Source organism: Lepidochelys olivacea (genome assembly GCF_965140295.1).
Source record: "Lepidochelys olivacea isolate rLepOli2 genome assembly, chromosome: 4".
Classification (NCBI taxonomy): domain Eukaryota; kingdom Metazoa; phylum Chordata; order Testudines; family Cheloniidae; genus Lepidochelys; species Lepidochelys olivacea.
The window spans coordinates 685,216-698,775 of record NC_140414.1 but is presented as its reverse complement, the minus strand read 5'-3'; the positions used below and the strand labels follow the sequence as shown (position 1 = coordinate 698,775).

At 45.6% G+C, this 13,560-nt stretch overlaps 1 protein-coding gene across 1 annotated transcript in view; it reads left to right on the top strand.

Annotated features, from left to right (window-relative positions):
* LOC311519917 (uncharacterized protein) overlaps positions 1-13,310 on the top strand; it is a 34,995-nt gene extending 21,685 nt beyond the window's left edge. Inside the window, exons 5-8 of the mRNA XM_084626996.1 lie at positions 703-785; positions 4,197-4,323; positions 10,908-11,021; positions 11,386-13,310. Of these exons, the coding sequence (XP_084483122.1) occupies positions 703-785; positions 4,197-4,323; positions 10,908-11,021; positions 11,386-12,599 (1,538 nt within the window). The 3' untranslated portion in view covers positions 12,600-13,310. The remainder of the gene's footprint in view (positions 1-702; positions 786-4,196; positions 4,324-10,907; positions 11,022-11,385) is intronic.
* The last annotated feature ends 250 nt before the right edge of the window (positions 13,311-13,560 follow it).

Sequence of the window (13,560 nt, the reverse complement as noted above, 5' to 3'; positions counted from 1 at the left end):
ACCTTTAATCATTTTTGTTGCTCTTCTCTGGACTTTCTCCAATTTGTCTATTTCTTTCCTGAAATGTGGCACCCAGAACTGGACACAATACTCCAGTTGAGGCCTAAGCCGTGAGGAGAAGAGCAGAAGAATTACTTCTCATGTCTTGCTTACAATACTCCTGCTAATACATCCCAGAATGATGATTCCTTTTTTTGCAACAGTGTTATACTGTTGACTTATATTTAGCTTGTGATCCACTATGACCTCCAGATCCCTTTCTGCAGTACTCCTTCCTAGGCAGTCATTTCCCATTTTGTATGTGTGCAACTGATTGTTCCTTCCGAAGTGGAGTACTTAGCATTTGTCCTTATTGAATTTCATCCTCTTTACTTCAGACCATTTCTCCAGTTTTTCCAGATCATTTTGAATTTCAATCCTATCCTCCAAAGCACTTGCAACCCCTCCCAGCTTGGTATTGTCCGCAAACTTGATAAGTGTAACAGAGAGACTCTGTTACTGGGAGGGTTTCACTCTGTCTCAGAGGGTTACACCCTGGTGGGAGGGGGCTAGACCTGTACTGGAATAAGGTCACTCTGTGCTTCACAGTTTGGCAGAACCTAGGATGTCCATTAGCAGGGAAAAATCCTGGGGGGAGTCGGCATGTGGAATGGATGAAAACCCCATCTAAATTCTCTCACATTGTCCTTCTCTTCCTGTCAGGCTACAGAATAACATCTACGTTTTGCTCCAGATCATCCCATTCTCCCAGAGGGAAGGAAATGGCTACAATGGAGCTGTCTCAGGTAAGAGATTATCAGGTTGCTGGTGGTGGGTTCTGCTTGGAGGGAGAGGAGCAGTACAAGCATAGGAAGGTGGTAGCTGCTAGAGATGGTGGGAGGCAGGAAATATCTAGGGTGGAGAAAGGGAGGGGACAGGATGTGACAAACCTGCTGAGACTTGTGTAATTTAGGATATAATGGGTTGTCACCCCCGGGGTGCAGTCTGGGGGGCTTCTGGGAACCGCTGTGCCCTCTAACCCTCAAGCTGGGCTGGTCCTTCTCACACTGCTTTGCTGGAGATTCAGCCAGCCTCTCCAGGGCCTGTTAACACAAAAAACTACAGCAGGTGGCGCCATACACCCAACTCAGCTACCTGAGTGCTTTACCTAAACCACTCAAGGACAGATAGAAGACAACAGCCCATTTTCCAGCTCCCCAACCTTTCACACTTGCTGTAGTATAAATCCAGAATTATACCATCGTATAGTGCACAGGGATCTCTATAATGTAAGCTCATTAATATAGTTTGCCTTCCCCTTGATATGGGAAAGATATGCACAACAAGCTTGTGCTAACCAAGCTGAGATTTTCCCCAGACAATTCACTCAAAATATTTAACACTGGTTAAGATAAAGCATTAAACAAGTTTATTAACTGCAGAAAGATAGATTTTAAGTGATTATTGCTAGAAGAAAAAAGGAGCAGGTTGACCCAGAGGCGGATATGAGTACAAGCTTCTTTATTGTGATACTTGTTCCCCTCGACCCAATTGTCGAGTAAGCACTGCATTCGTTACATCACACTCCTTTTATCTAAGTTAGTATGTACACGCCTACATCCATTACAACACCCCAAAACCCCTTATTAAGTAATAGAAACACCCATACTGTTAGTATATCTGCCCCTATTGCTATTATTCACAGCATTAGGCATGTCATAGAGGCATTTTTACCTTGAAAATGCAGTTCTTTGCAATAATGTGTTGCTACAAATTTCCCTAATCAGCCGTTCTCAGGGGAGGGAGGAAGGGGCCATAAGTCAGGGCTTGTTTATGTATCTGGGAAAGGAAGGGAGGGGGAAATAACATTTCTTTTATCTTTTTCACACAGAGGACGTTCATTCCGACAACTTCATTTCTCATGCAGCTGCATCCTTATCAATTCTTACAAGCAACAGGGAAAGGAAAATTATGGCAACTTATTTATTTATTACTTACTTAATTATTTATTTAAGCAAAGAATTACTGCTTGCTTATCCCTTTGTCCCCTAATGCCATGTCAGCACGTTAGCAGCTTCCCAGCTCTTTTACTTAACCCTTAACATATCCCAACAATTATAAGAGATAGCAAGCAGATCAAAGCAGATTACTTAGGAAATAACCAAAAACTCAGACTAAGCCTTACACGCTAGATGGATAGAATTTGAGTTAGCAATGTCTCACCCTGACTGATGATACAAGCAGTCCAGCAAGTTTCCATCCAAGGTTGGATATTAGGAAAAACTTTTTCACTAGGAGGGTGGTGAAACACTGGAATGCGTTACCTAGGGAGGTGGTAGAATCTCCTTCCTTAGAAGTTTTTAAGGTCAGGCTTGACAAAGCCCTGGCTGGGATGATTTAATTGGGGATGGGTCCTGCTTTTGAGCAGGGAGTTGGACTAGATGACCTTCTGAGGTCCCTTCCAACCCTGATATTCTATGATTCATACACAAGCTAGAAATCCTTCTACCCTGGCACCAGCACTTCCCCCAGTTCAGTCTTTGTTTCTCAGGTGTTTCCAGGAGTTCTCTTGTGTGGGGAATGAGGCCATGAGATGATGTCACACCCCACCTTATGTAGCTTTTCCACATGGCGGGAACCCTTTGTTCCAAACTCAGTTCCCAGTTCAGTTTGTGGAAAAATACAGGTAGCAAAATGGAGTTCATTGTCATGTGGTCTGGTCACATGCTGTAGCATGCCCTGCTGAGTGCTAAGCTCTTCCACGGTCCATTGTCTTTGTTGATGAGCCATCAGCACTGTCTGGCTTCTTCATTGTTGTACCTGAAAGGCTAGTTGTGAGTGTTACCCAGAGTAAGCACATTTGAAATGCAGATACATAGTCAATATCCATAACTTCAGTACAAACATGATCTATGCAAAAAATAGGATAATCATATTCAGCAAATTATAACTTTTCCAATGACACAGCACATGATGCATCTTGCACAAATTGCATCATAATTATGTCCCAATCATATTATAATCCTATCACTTTGCTGAATATGGGGTGTAGTGTCCGATAGGGCCTAATTTCAAGGCACAATTTTTAATCTATTTAATGAATGCCGTGTTTATTTAGTATCATTCTAGTTTTCTAGTCAAAATATTGTGCTGAACCAGGTCATATGCCTTACAGAATTCTAGGTATATTACATCAATACTATTTATTGCAACCAGACTTTTGATCTCATCCAATAAGGATATCCAGTTAGTTTGATAAGATCTGTTTTCTCTAAACCTTTGTTCATGGGTACTAATTATATTACTCTCCTTTAATTCTTTATTAATAAAATCCAGTATCAGCTGCTCCATTATGTTGTCCAGTATCGATGTCAGACTGACACTCCTGTAGTTAACTGGGTCATCTCTTTTACACCTTCTAAATATTGGCACAGCATTATCTTTATTCCAGTCTTCTGGAATTTCCCCAGTGTTCCAAGTTCTAATTAAAATCAACATTAACAGTCGACCTTTTAAAACTCTTGGATACCAGTTATCTGGACATGCTCATTTAAACATGTCTAGCTTTAATAGCTGCTGTTTCACGTCCTCGTGAGTTCTTGTTGGAATGGAAAGAGTGTCGTTGTCATCAACATCTTATGATATGAGTACATCATCTGTTTTTCTCCAAATCTAGGAGGGAAATATTTATTGAACACTTTTACCTCTTCTGTATTATTTTTGATAATTCTGCCATTTCCACCTAGTAATTTACCACTACCATTGTTAGGATTAATTTTGTACTTAATATACTTTTAAAAACTTCCTTCTTATTTTCATTGATTGGTTATTGATAGCTTCCCTTATCAATTTTCTACAATTCTGACCTCACTTATATTCTTTACTATTGACTTCCTCTTTCTTCCATATATTTTATTTGGCGTGTGTTAGGATTCCTACCAGAGAGCCACCAGCAGGGTCCAGAGACAGCCCCATCTCCTATATCAAGCTCTGGCTAGTAGGTATGTGATAAATGTGAAGACCCTGCCTCCGTCTGTCAGCTGGAAGACACACAGGTTCTCTCTTTCTACCCTCCGATGCCTCCAGGCTGCTCTAAGCAAAGTGGGATGGAACTCTGTGCCTCGTGGAGCTTCCATTTACCTGGTGCTGCTGTTCCGTGAATAATGGGGTTGTGACTGGGGCAGCAGATACTGAACTTTGGACTCTTGCTCTTTCAGGGGCCAGTGACTTTCGAGGAGGTGGCTGTGTATTTCACCAGGGAAGAGGAGGCTCTGCTCGACCCCACTCAGAGAGCCCTTTACAGGGATGTCATGCAGGAGAACTATGAGACGGTGGTCTTTCTGGGTAAGGAGTCCTGTCCCCTCCGTTATTAGAAGCTGTGGGGTCTTTAAAGAACCTGAGTAGTAATAACTTTATACCTTCATTTGTCATACATGTTTCCTTGCCCCCCCTTTTTTTTCCTTATCTCCCACCCACTAGAATAATTTTTGGACATGTGCCTTTTTGGTGCCGTCAGTTATTTTAAAATTGCATTTAATATATCCTTATTTGATACATTCATAACTACAACTTTCATGCCTTTTCCTCATTTTAAGAGGAAAATATGCCACCTGTAGAATTCTAAATTGAGTAAATAGGTCGATGACTGATGCATGGCTTGTGTGACCGTCAGATGAGCTCCTCTTTTGATAGGAGAGCGCATAATGTTGCCATTCAGGACCCCACAGGTGAAGGGGAGGAGAAGTGGGGGAGTAGATAATTCTGGGGTTCCAGGAAATGGCGAGGGTGTGTGCAGAGTTACAGCTAAGAAGCAGCAGGGAGGGAAGAGGTAGTGAGAGACAAGACGGGAACACAAGAAGCTCCCAAGGTGCTGGGAGGTGGTGATGGCTGAGAGGGAGGGGAGTGTGGACGAAGGGAACCCAGGAAGTGGGCTGCATGGGTCAGTGGGAAGGAGGAGATGTTTTGGGATCTAGAGCTGTGGGGGATCCCAGACTTTTAACTCCAAATCCCTACCCAAGTCTTGTTGCTTTAGAGCCTTTGCTCATTTTATTTCTGTTGGTTTCACTTCTTTTTACATTTTTTCCCCCCAAATATTATTATTTTAACTCCTGACCTCCCTCTCCCACTCATTACCCCCCTCCCCATATAACCTCCCCATCTCTATGCACAGCGACCCTGGCCACCATTCCTGAGTCCTTGCTGCACTCCTCCCTCCCATAGCAGTGCCATTACCCAGGCACAAATGGGCACTGTTTACACCTCTAAACCCTGGTGTACGCTACGAGTTTAGGTCGAATTTAGCAGCGTTAGATCGATTTAACCCTGCACACGTCCACACAACAAAGCCATTTTTGTCAACTTAAAGGGCTCTTAAAATTGTTTTCTGTACTCCTCCCCGACAAGGGAATTAGCACTGAAATAAACATTGCTGGGTTGAATTTGGGGTAGTGTGGATGCAATTCGACAGTATTGGCCTTTGGGAGCTATCCCAGAGCTCTATTGTGACCGCTCTGGACAGCTCTTTCAACTCAGACGCACTAGCCAGGTACACAGGAAAAGCACCGGGAACTTTTGAATTTCATTTCCTGTTTGGCCAGCGTATCATGGTGTGACCATGCAGAACTCATCAGCAGAAGTGACCATGCAGTCCCAGAATCGCAAAAGAGCTCCAGCTTGGACCGAACCGGAGGTACTGGATCTGATCGCTGTGTGGGGAGACGAATCCGAGCTATCAGAACTCCGTTCCAAAAGACAAAATGCCAAAATATTTGAAAAAATCTTGACGGGCATGAAGGACAGAGGCTATAACAGGGACCTGCAGCAGTGCTGCATGAAACTTAAGGAGCTCAGGCAAGGCTACCAAAGAGGCAAATGGCTGCTCCGGGTCAGAACCCCAGACATGCCGCTTCCATGATGAGCTGCATGCAATTCTAAGTGGTGCCCCTACCACTACCCCACCCCTGTACTTGGACTCCTGCAAGGGGGGAGTCTCATGCAACAGGGATGAGGATTTTGGAGACAAGGAAGATGATGATGATGAGGCGGAGGATGAAATCTTTCTCCCCGACAGCCGGGAACTGTTTATCACCCTGGATCCAATACCCTCCCAACGTGGGCTCCCAGACCTTGAAGGCAGAGAAGGCACCTCTGGTGAGTGTACCATATAATAGATGGTTTAAAAGCAAACGTGTTTAATGATTAATTTTCCCTGAAGATTTGGGATGCATTTGCGGCCAGTACAGCTCCTGGAAAAGTCTGTTAACGTGTCTGGGGATGGAGCAGAAATCCTCCAGGGACATCTCAGTGAAGCTCTCCTGGATGTATTCCCAAAGCCTTTGCAAAAGTTTTCTGGGGAGGGCAGCCTTATTCTGTTCTCCATGGTAGGACACTTTACCACACCAGGCCAGTAGCACGTAGTCTGGATTAATTGCGTAACAAACCATGGCAGCATATGGTCCCGGTGTTTTCTGGCTTTCAAGCAACATCCGTTCTTTATCTCTCTCTGTTATCCTCAGGAGAGTGATATCATTCATGGTCACCTGGTAGAATTAGGGGAATTTTATTCAGGGGACAGTCAGAGGTGGCCGTTCCTGCTGGGCTGTTTGCCTGTGGCTGAAAAGAAATCATCCCCGCTTTTAGCCACGTGGTGGGCGGGGGCCCATTCACACTGAGCTGTTTGCATTTGGCTGGCAGAGATCTTCCCTGATACTAGTCACACAGTGGGAAGAGGGGTGAAGCGATCATCCCAGAGAATTGGATGAGGGGAATTAGTTGGGTTTGTGCTGCACATTAACCCGAAAACCGCAGCCCCTCCTTTTAAGTGACTAATCCAATGGGCGCTTGGTATGGGAAAGGAGGGTGCTGCTGTTTGAAACCATTCACCGTGAAAGTGTCTACCCATTGTTCTCTAAAATGTCTTTTTAAATACTACTCTCCCTTTTCTTTCTCCTGCAGCTGCAAATGTTTCAATGCTCCCCCTATCATCTCCATCCCAGAGGCTAGCACAGATAAGAAGGCGAAAAAAATGCACTCGCGATGAAATGTTCTCTGAGCTTATGCAGTCCTTCCGCACTGAAAGAGCTCAGCAGCATGCCTGGAGGCAGACACTGGCAGAGTCCAGGAAAGCAGAAAATGAACTTGAGGAGAGGTGGCGAGACAAAGATGATAGGTGGCAGCAGCATGATGAGAGGATGCAGAAGGCAATGCTGAGGCTACTGGAGGATCAAACTGATATGCTCTGGTGTGTGGCTGAGCTGCAGGAAAGGCAGCAGGAGCACAGACCGCCGCTGCAGCCGCTGTGTAACTGCCTGCCCTCCTCCCCAAGTACCATAGCCTCCTCACCCAGAAGCCCAAGAACGCGGGGGGAGCCCTCCGGGCACCCAACCACTCCACCTCAGAGGACTGCCCAAGCAACAGAAAGCTGGCATTCAATAAGTTTTGAAGTGCAGTGTGGCCTTGTTCGTCCCTCCTCCCCTTCTCCACCACCCCACCCTGTGCTTCCCTCCTCCCCCACCCCTCCCAGGCTACCTTGGCAGTTATCCCCCTATTTGTGTGACAAATTAATAAACAATGCATGAATTGAAACAACAATGACTTTATTGCCTCTGCAAGCAGTGATTGAAGGGGGGAGGGGAGGGCGTTTGGCTTACAGAGAAGTAGAGTGAACCAAGGGGGCGGGTTTTCATCAAGGAGAAACAAACAGAACTGCCACACCATCGCCTGGTCAGCCATGAAAGTGGTTTTCAAAGCTTCTCTGATGTGCAGCACACCCTGCTGTGCTCTTCTAACCGCCCTGGTGTCTGGCTGTGCATAATCAGCAGCCAAGCGATTTGCCTCAACCTCCCACCCCACCATAAACGTCTCCCACTTACTCTCACAGAGATTGTGGAGCACACAGCAATCAGTAATAACAATGGGAATATTGGTTTCGCTGAGGTCTAACCAAGTCAGTAAACTGCGCCAGCAAGCTTTTAAACATCCAAATGCACATTCTACCATCATTCTGCACTTGCTCAGCCTATAGTTGAACAGCTCCTGACTACTGTCCAGGCTGCCTGTGTATGGCTTCATGAGCCATGGCATTAAGAGGTAGGCTGGGTCCCCAAGGATAAATATAGGCATTTGAACATCCCTAGTGGTTATTTTCTGGTCTGGGAATTAAGTCCCTTCCTGCAGCTATTCAAACAGACCAGAGTTCCTGAAGATGCGAGCATCCAGGCTCCTTTGATCTTCGAGCCTGTCCCTCCTGAGGTTGCATGGCCCAGTTCTTGTTTCTTACATTCTCCTTTTCCAGAAGAATTAGAGGCTGTTGCTCCTGAATTTTAGTGTTTAATTCCCAAACCTTCTCCACACACTGGGGGAGTTTAATTCTCCCTCCCATTGCACATGAGTCATTAGATTTCCTAATTCCCCAAAATGTGCTTTTGCGATATCACAGTTCTGGGGTAGCTAAGTCTTTGACCTGCCTCCATGCTCTGCTCAAGGAATGCCCTCTCCGGTATCAGAACTCTACCCAGCCCCTCTCTATGAGTAGGGACCCACATGCCTCTCCTTTTTGGCCAGGGTTTGAGGATTGCAGCTTGTCCTCCACTGTGTTCACTGGACTAATGTCCAGTTCCTGTGCTTTCCTTTCTCTCCAAGGGCTGTGAGCAGTGTGTGTGTGTGTGTGTGTGAGTGAGAGAGAGAGGTGGGAATTTTGGTGATACTTCTATGATGCCAGTATGCACCTCAGTTTCCTTCTGTGTTTGGTATTGCTATGATTATAAAGAGCAGGAGGCATGAGGTGTTTTGTCACATAGCTGTCATGGGGTGATATGAATGGGTCATTAAGGACAGGCTGGGACTAACCTACGTCAATGGAATACCCGACAGAGACAAGGGAATAATTGTCACCTGTCCATGGGAGGATCTCCACTTGGCTAAGTGAAGCATACATGGACTCATTATGTTATTGGGAGCAGGAAGAACTAGGCTCGCAGACGCAAGGAGCTCTACCGGAGCAAAGACAAATGGACAGGCAAAGTGAAAGGAAACAAAACTGTTTTCAACAGCAGTGTGGCTCAAGAGCATGGGCCAATATGGACTATATTGTCTTCTTTGCTTCTCTGTCCTCATCTAAGGACTTTCTAATGCTGTGTTTCGGCTGACTAATAAACCCTGCTATGTTTTAAAAGTCTGCCCAGTGTGACAGCAAAAGCTTGCTGAGGTGCACTGAAGCATGAATGAGGAACAGTCTCTGAAGAGGAGTGTCGTTCAGCTGGGCCTGCTGGCAGAGTTCACGGGTTGAAATACGAGTGTTGAAACCAGAGGCTCAGTCTCAGGTGTTGAAGCTACATGGCCTATCCTTGTGAAAGAGTGGGACCCCTTGGGGGTCTAGTGCACTCAAGAGGCACCTCCCAAGGACTGTTTAAAAGCCTGGGCATTGCATGGATGCTATGCATCTATGACAGTGGGCCAGAGGTTAAGCCTTATGGGGAAAAGATATAAAACAAGAAAAGGATCTAAATGCATATTTACCATCACCCCCTCATCAGTCCTCGTGGGAAACACTTTGGAACTGATCAGGGAATTACAACCTTCCTCTAAGGCTTACCTCTTGGTTATCCGGTCACATCAGTTTTGTTAGAGGGCTTTCCCTTCACCCTCCCACTTCCCTGGTTCTCGTCACGCAGACCACAAGCAACGTAAGACCAGAAGTCCGAAGGGCAGATAATGCGATGTTTATTGGGGTTCATTTACAAGCAAGCATAGTCCGAAGCCGTTCACACCAGTCGGCTTATCGCTATACGCACATAATCTGTTCCCCAGTGTTCCATTCCCAGCTCTGACACAGCAGAGCATATACCCCGCGTCCCTCTTCCCAGCTCTGATGCAGCAGAGCATTTCCCCCACGTCCACCTTCCCAGCTCTGCTGCCGCAGAGTATTGCCTGCGTCCCTGTTCCCGTTCCCCCCGTTAATAAACCTGATTCTAATTTCCCTTCCCCCTCCTGTTTGACCCCAGTTTATATAGTCGTATTCTCAGCTATGCCTTAACCAATCAGTTTACTGAAATATAACTAACCAATCCTAACATATTGTGACATAATTCTCTAACCTATTATATCCTATTACCCTAATTAACTTACACCTAGCAAAATTAATTATATAGGAGACAAACAGAGAACCAGACAGATTAACAATAGAAAAGTGGTGGTCATAAAGACAAAACAATACAGAAATGAGGGTACTACAACCATTGATGAGTGATTTCTTTCCAGATAGGATGCTATCAAACTAAATTTTCTTTAAGTGACTTAAGATCTATTTCTTTATCTGGTGGTGATGGGCACTATCTGGACAGGATCGTCTTCCTAACAACCCAATACCACCTTATTTCATTGTGACTGGTTTGGGCTGTGACGATGCGACCATACGCTTCCCAGCTTATGGCTGCCCCCGCTGCTTAGCGGAAGAACAAGGCCTCAGTCTATCCTAGTGAGAGAAGGCCCATACACAGGCAGACTGAGATTTTGATTCTTTGTTTTTATATCCCTGTAACTAGCTAAGTGATAAAAATACACCTAAGTTCTTAAAGTATAGGCTTTACAAGCAGGCCTGAATATCTATATTCTCACAGAGGGTTCTACCCCTTCCCCCATTTTTGTGTTTGTCTTGTCTATTGAGATAGTAAATTGTTCAGGGCATGGGCCATCTACTATTCTGTGTTTGTACTTGTCCTAGCACAATGGGGACCCACTGTTAGTTGGTCCTTAGGCATTAAGGTAATGGATATGATTTAGAATAATAATAACTCCTGGGTTGAGCTAAGGAAGCTGGCCTTGGGATGTTACTGCTTAAAAATGAGCTGGGCTTAAAATCATGGAATATTCCTTGTGACAAGTATCCCACAAATTCCACTGATCTCCCTTGTTTTCTTTGCCTTGAGCAGGGTTTCCAGTTTCCAAACCTGATGTGATCTCGCAGCTGGAACGAGGGGAAGAGCCGTGGGTCCCAGACCTCCAGGGCTCTGAGAAAGAAGTGTTCCCAAGAGCTGCTTGCACAGGTGAGGAATTGGTTAAAGCAATTCAAAAACTATCCATGAACACAGGAAGCATTTGGGATGCCCTATAAAAACCTTGTGAGCTCTCCAAGTTCAGGATTGTTCCCTGCAGATGTGGAATCATTAGGCGGATGTCACTCATGGCTTCCCACCTATCCTGAGTGAAAACTGGCAGCAGGTCCCTCCCCGATCTCACTTTCCCCTGAGTGTTCTGGTGAGATGGGGACCAAAACTGATCCCTTCCTCTCTCCTTTGGGGAAAGGTTTGGGGAAAATCAGCTCCTGATAGGTTTGATCTCTCCCACACATATTTTAGTTCATCCCTTTTTCCATTCCTGTCTCTGAGATTTCCTTTCTCTGTGGCGCAGGGAGTGACCTATGTCTGGATTCTCTCTGTCTCCCATCAGGTGATGGGATGGTGAGTGAGAATGAGGAGGAAAAACCCCAGCAGGAAGATGCTGAACAAGTAGAACCACATGGGATGTTATCAGGAAGATCCAAAGGGCACGTTTCTGGGAGTTGTGCACTCCCAGAAAAAGCAAACACCTGTGAGACTCAGCAGAGGCCAGAGGAAAACTTCAGTAGCCTCTCAGACCTTATTAGACATGAGAGAATCAACTTGGAAGAGACACGCTACTCATGTCGTGAGTGTGGGAAAAGCTTCAATGGGAGCTCAGACCTTTACACACATCAGGGAATCCACAGAGGAGACAGACCCTACATATGCTCTGAGTGTGGGAAACGCTTCAATCGGAGCTCACACCTTATCACACATCAGACAATCCACACGGGTGAGAAACCTTATGGATGCTCTGAGTGTGGGAAACGCTTCAGTCGGAGCTCATACCTCATCACACATAGGAGAATCCACACGGGTGAGAAACCTTATGGATGCTGTGAGTGTGGGAAACGCTTCAGTTGGAGCTATGCCCTCATCGCACATCAGCGAATCCACACAGGAGAGACGCCCTTCACTTGCTCTGAGTGTGGGAAAAGCTTTAATCGGCACTCACAGCTTACCACACATCGTAGAATCCACACAGGAGAGAAACCCTACATGTGCTCTGAGTGCGGGAAATGCTTCAGTCGGAGGTCTGCCCTTATCACACATCGTAGAATCCACACAGGAGAGACGCCATACACATGCTCTGAGTGCGGGAAAAGCTTCAATCAGAGCTCAAACCTTATCACACATCGTAGAATCCACACAGGAGAGACGCCATACACGTGCTCTGAGTGCGGGAAAAGCTTTAATCGGCACTCACAGCTTATCACACATCGTAGAATCCACACAGGAGAGATGCCCTACACATGCTCTGAGTGCGGGAAAAGCTTCAAACAGAGCTCTACCCTGAGCAGGCATCAGAGAATCCATACAGGAGAGAGACCCTACACATGCTCTGAGTGCGGGAAGAACTTCATTGAGCGCTCAGACCTTGTTAGACATCATAGAATCCACAGTGGAGAGAGACCCAACACATGCTCTGCGTGTGGGAAAATCTTCAATCAGAGGTCATTCCCTATTAGACAAGAGAGAATCCACATGGGAGAGAACTGTAAGAAATGCCTTGATTTGGGCTGACCAAAGATTTGTGTTTAAAAAAGTCACATTGCTAATTCCAATATGTAATGTTATTGACATAAGCCGGGACCGTACAGATCATTGTTGCAACCAAGGTCCTGTAGTAGCATCAAATCTTATATAAAGGGGGTCAAATGAGGTGTCTAAGACAAGGTTATGGTTTGCTGGTTATGATTAAGCTATCTGTATATGTGTATAATTTTTGTAGTTGAAGTTATGAATATTGGTTCTATACTGTCTGTATTTCAAACGTATGTTATGCTTCTCGGTGACACCCCAGACAAGTTGGTGTCAGCTCTGCCTAGCCTGCTTGATGGCCCATTAAGGACCATCAGCGACACAAGTGACCCATTGAGAGAAGGCAGACACGCCTTGCATCTCAGCAAGGTGTGCAGGGACCTGCCTCTGGACAGAACTCTGAGGTGTTTCCAGGCCGTGTGATGGGCAGCTTGTCTTTGGGACAAAGAGAGAGACCACATGGCAAGAGACTGTAAAAAGCTGCTCAAGCTCCTCCATCTTGTCTTCAGTCCTGCTTCTTACCTCTGGAGGGACTTTGCTGCACTAAAGCTTTGAACCAAGGACTGAAAGACCCATCCCAGCTGGGGATGTTCTCCAGAGACTGGATTTGAACCTGGAGTTCATTCTATCACTGCTACAAGCCTGACCCAAGAACTTTGCCATCACTGTATGTAATTGATTCCATTTAACCAATTCTAGCTCTCATCTGTATCTTTTTCCTTTTATGAATAACCCTTTAGATTTTAGATTCTAAAGGATTGGCAACAGCATGATTTGTGGGTAAGATCTGATTTGGATATTGACCTGGGTCTGGGGCTTGGTCCTTTGGGATCGAGAGAACCTTTTTTCTTTTACTGGGGTCTTGGTTTTCATAACCATTCGTTGCCATAACAAGTGGCATTGGTGGAGATACTGGGAAACTGGAGTGTCTAAGGGAATTGCT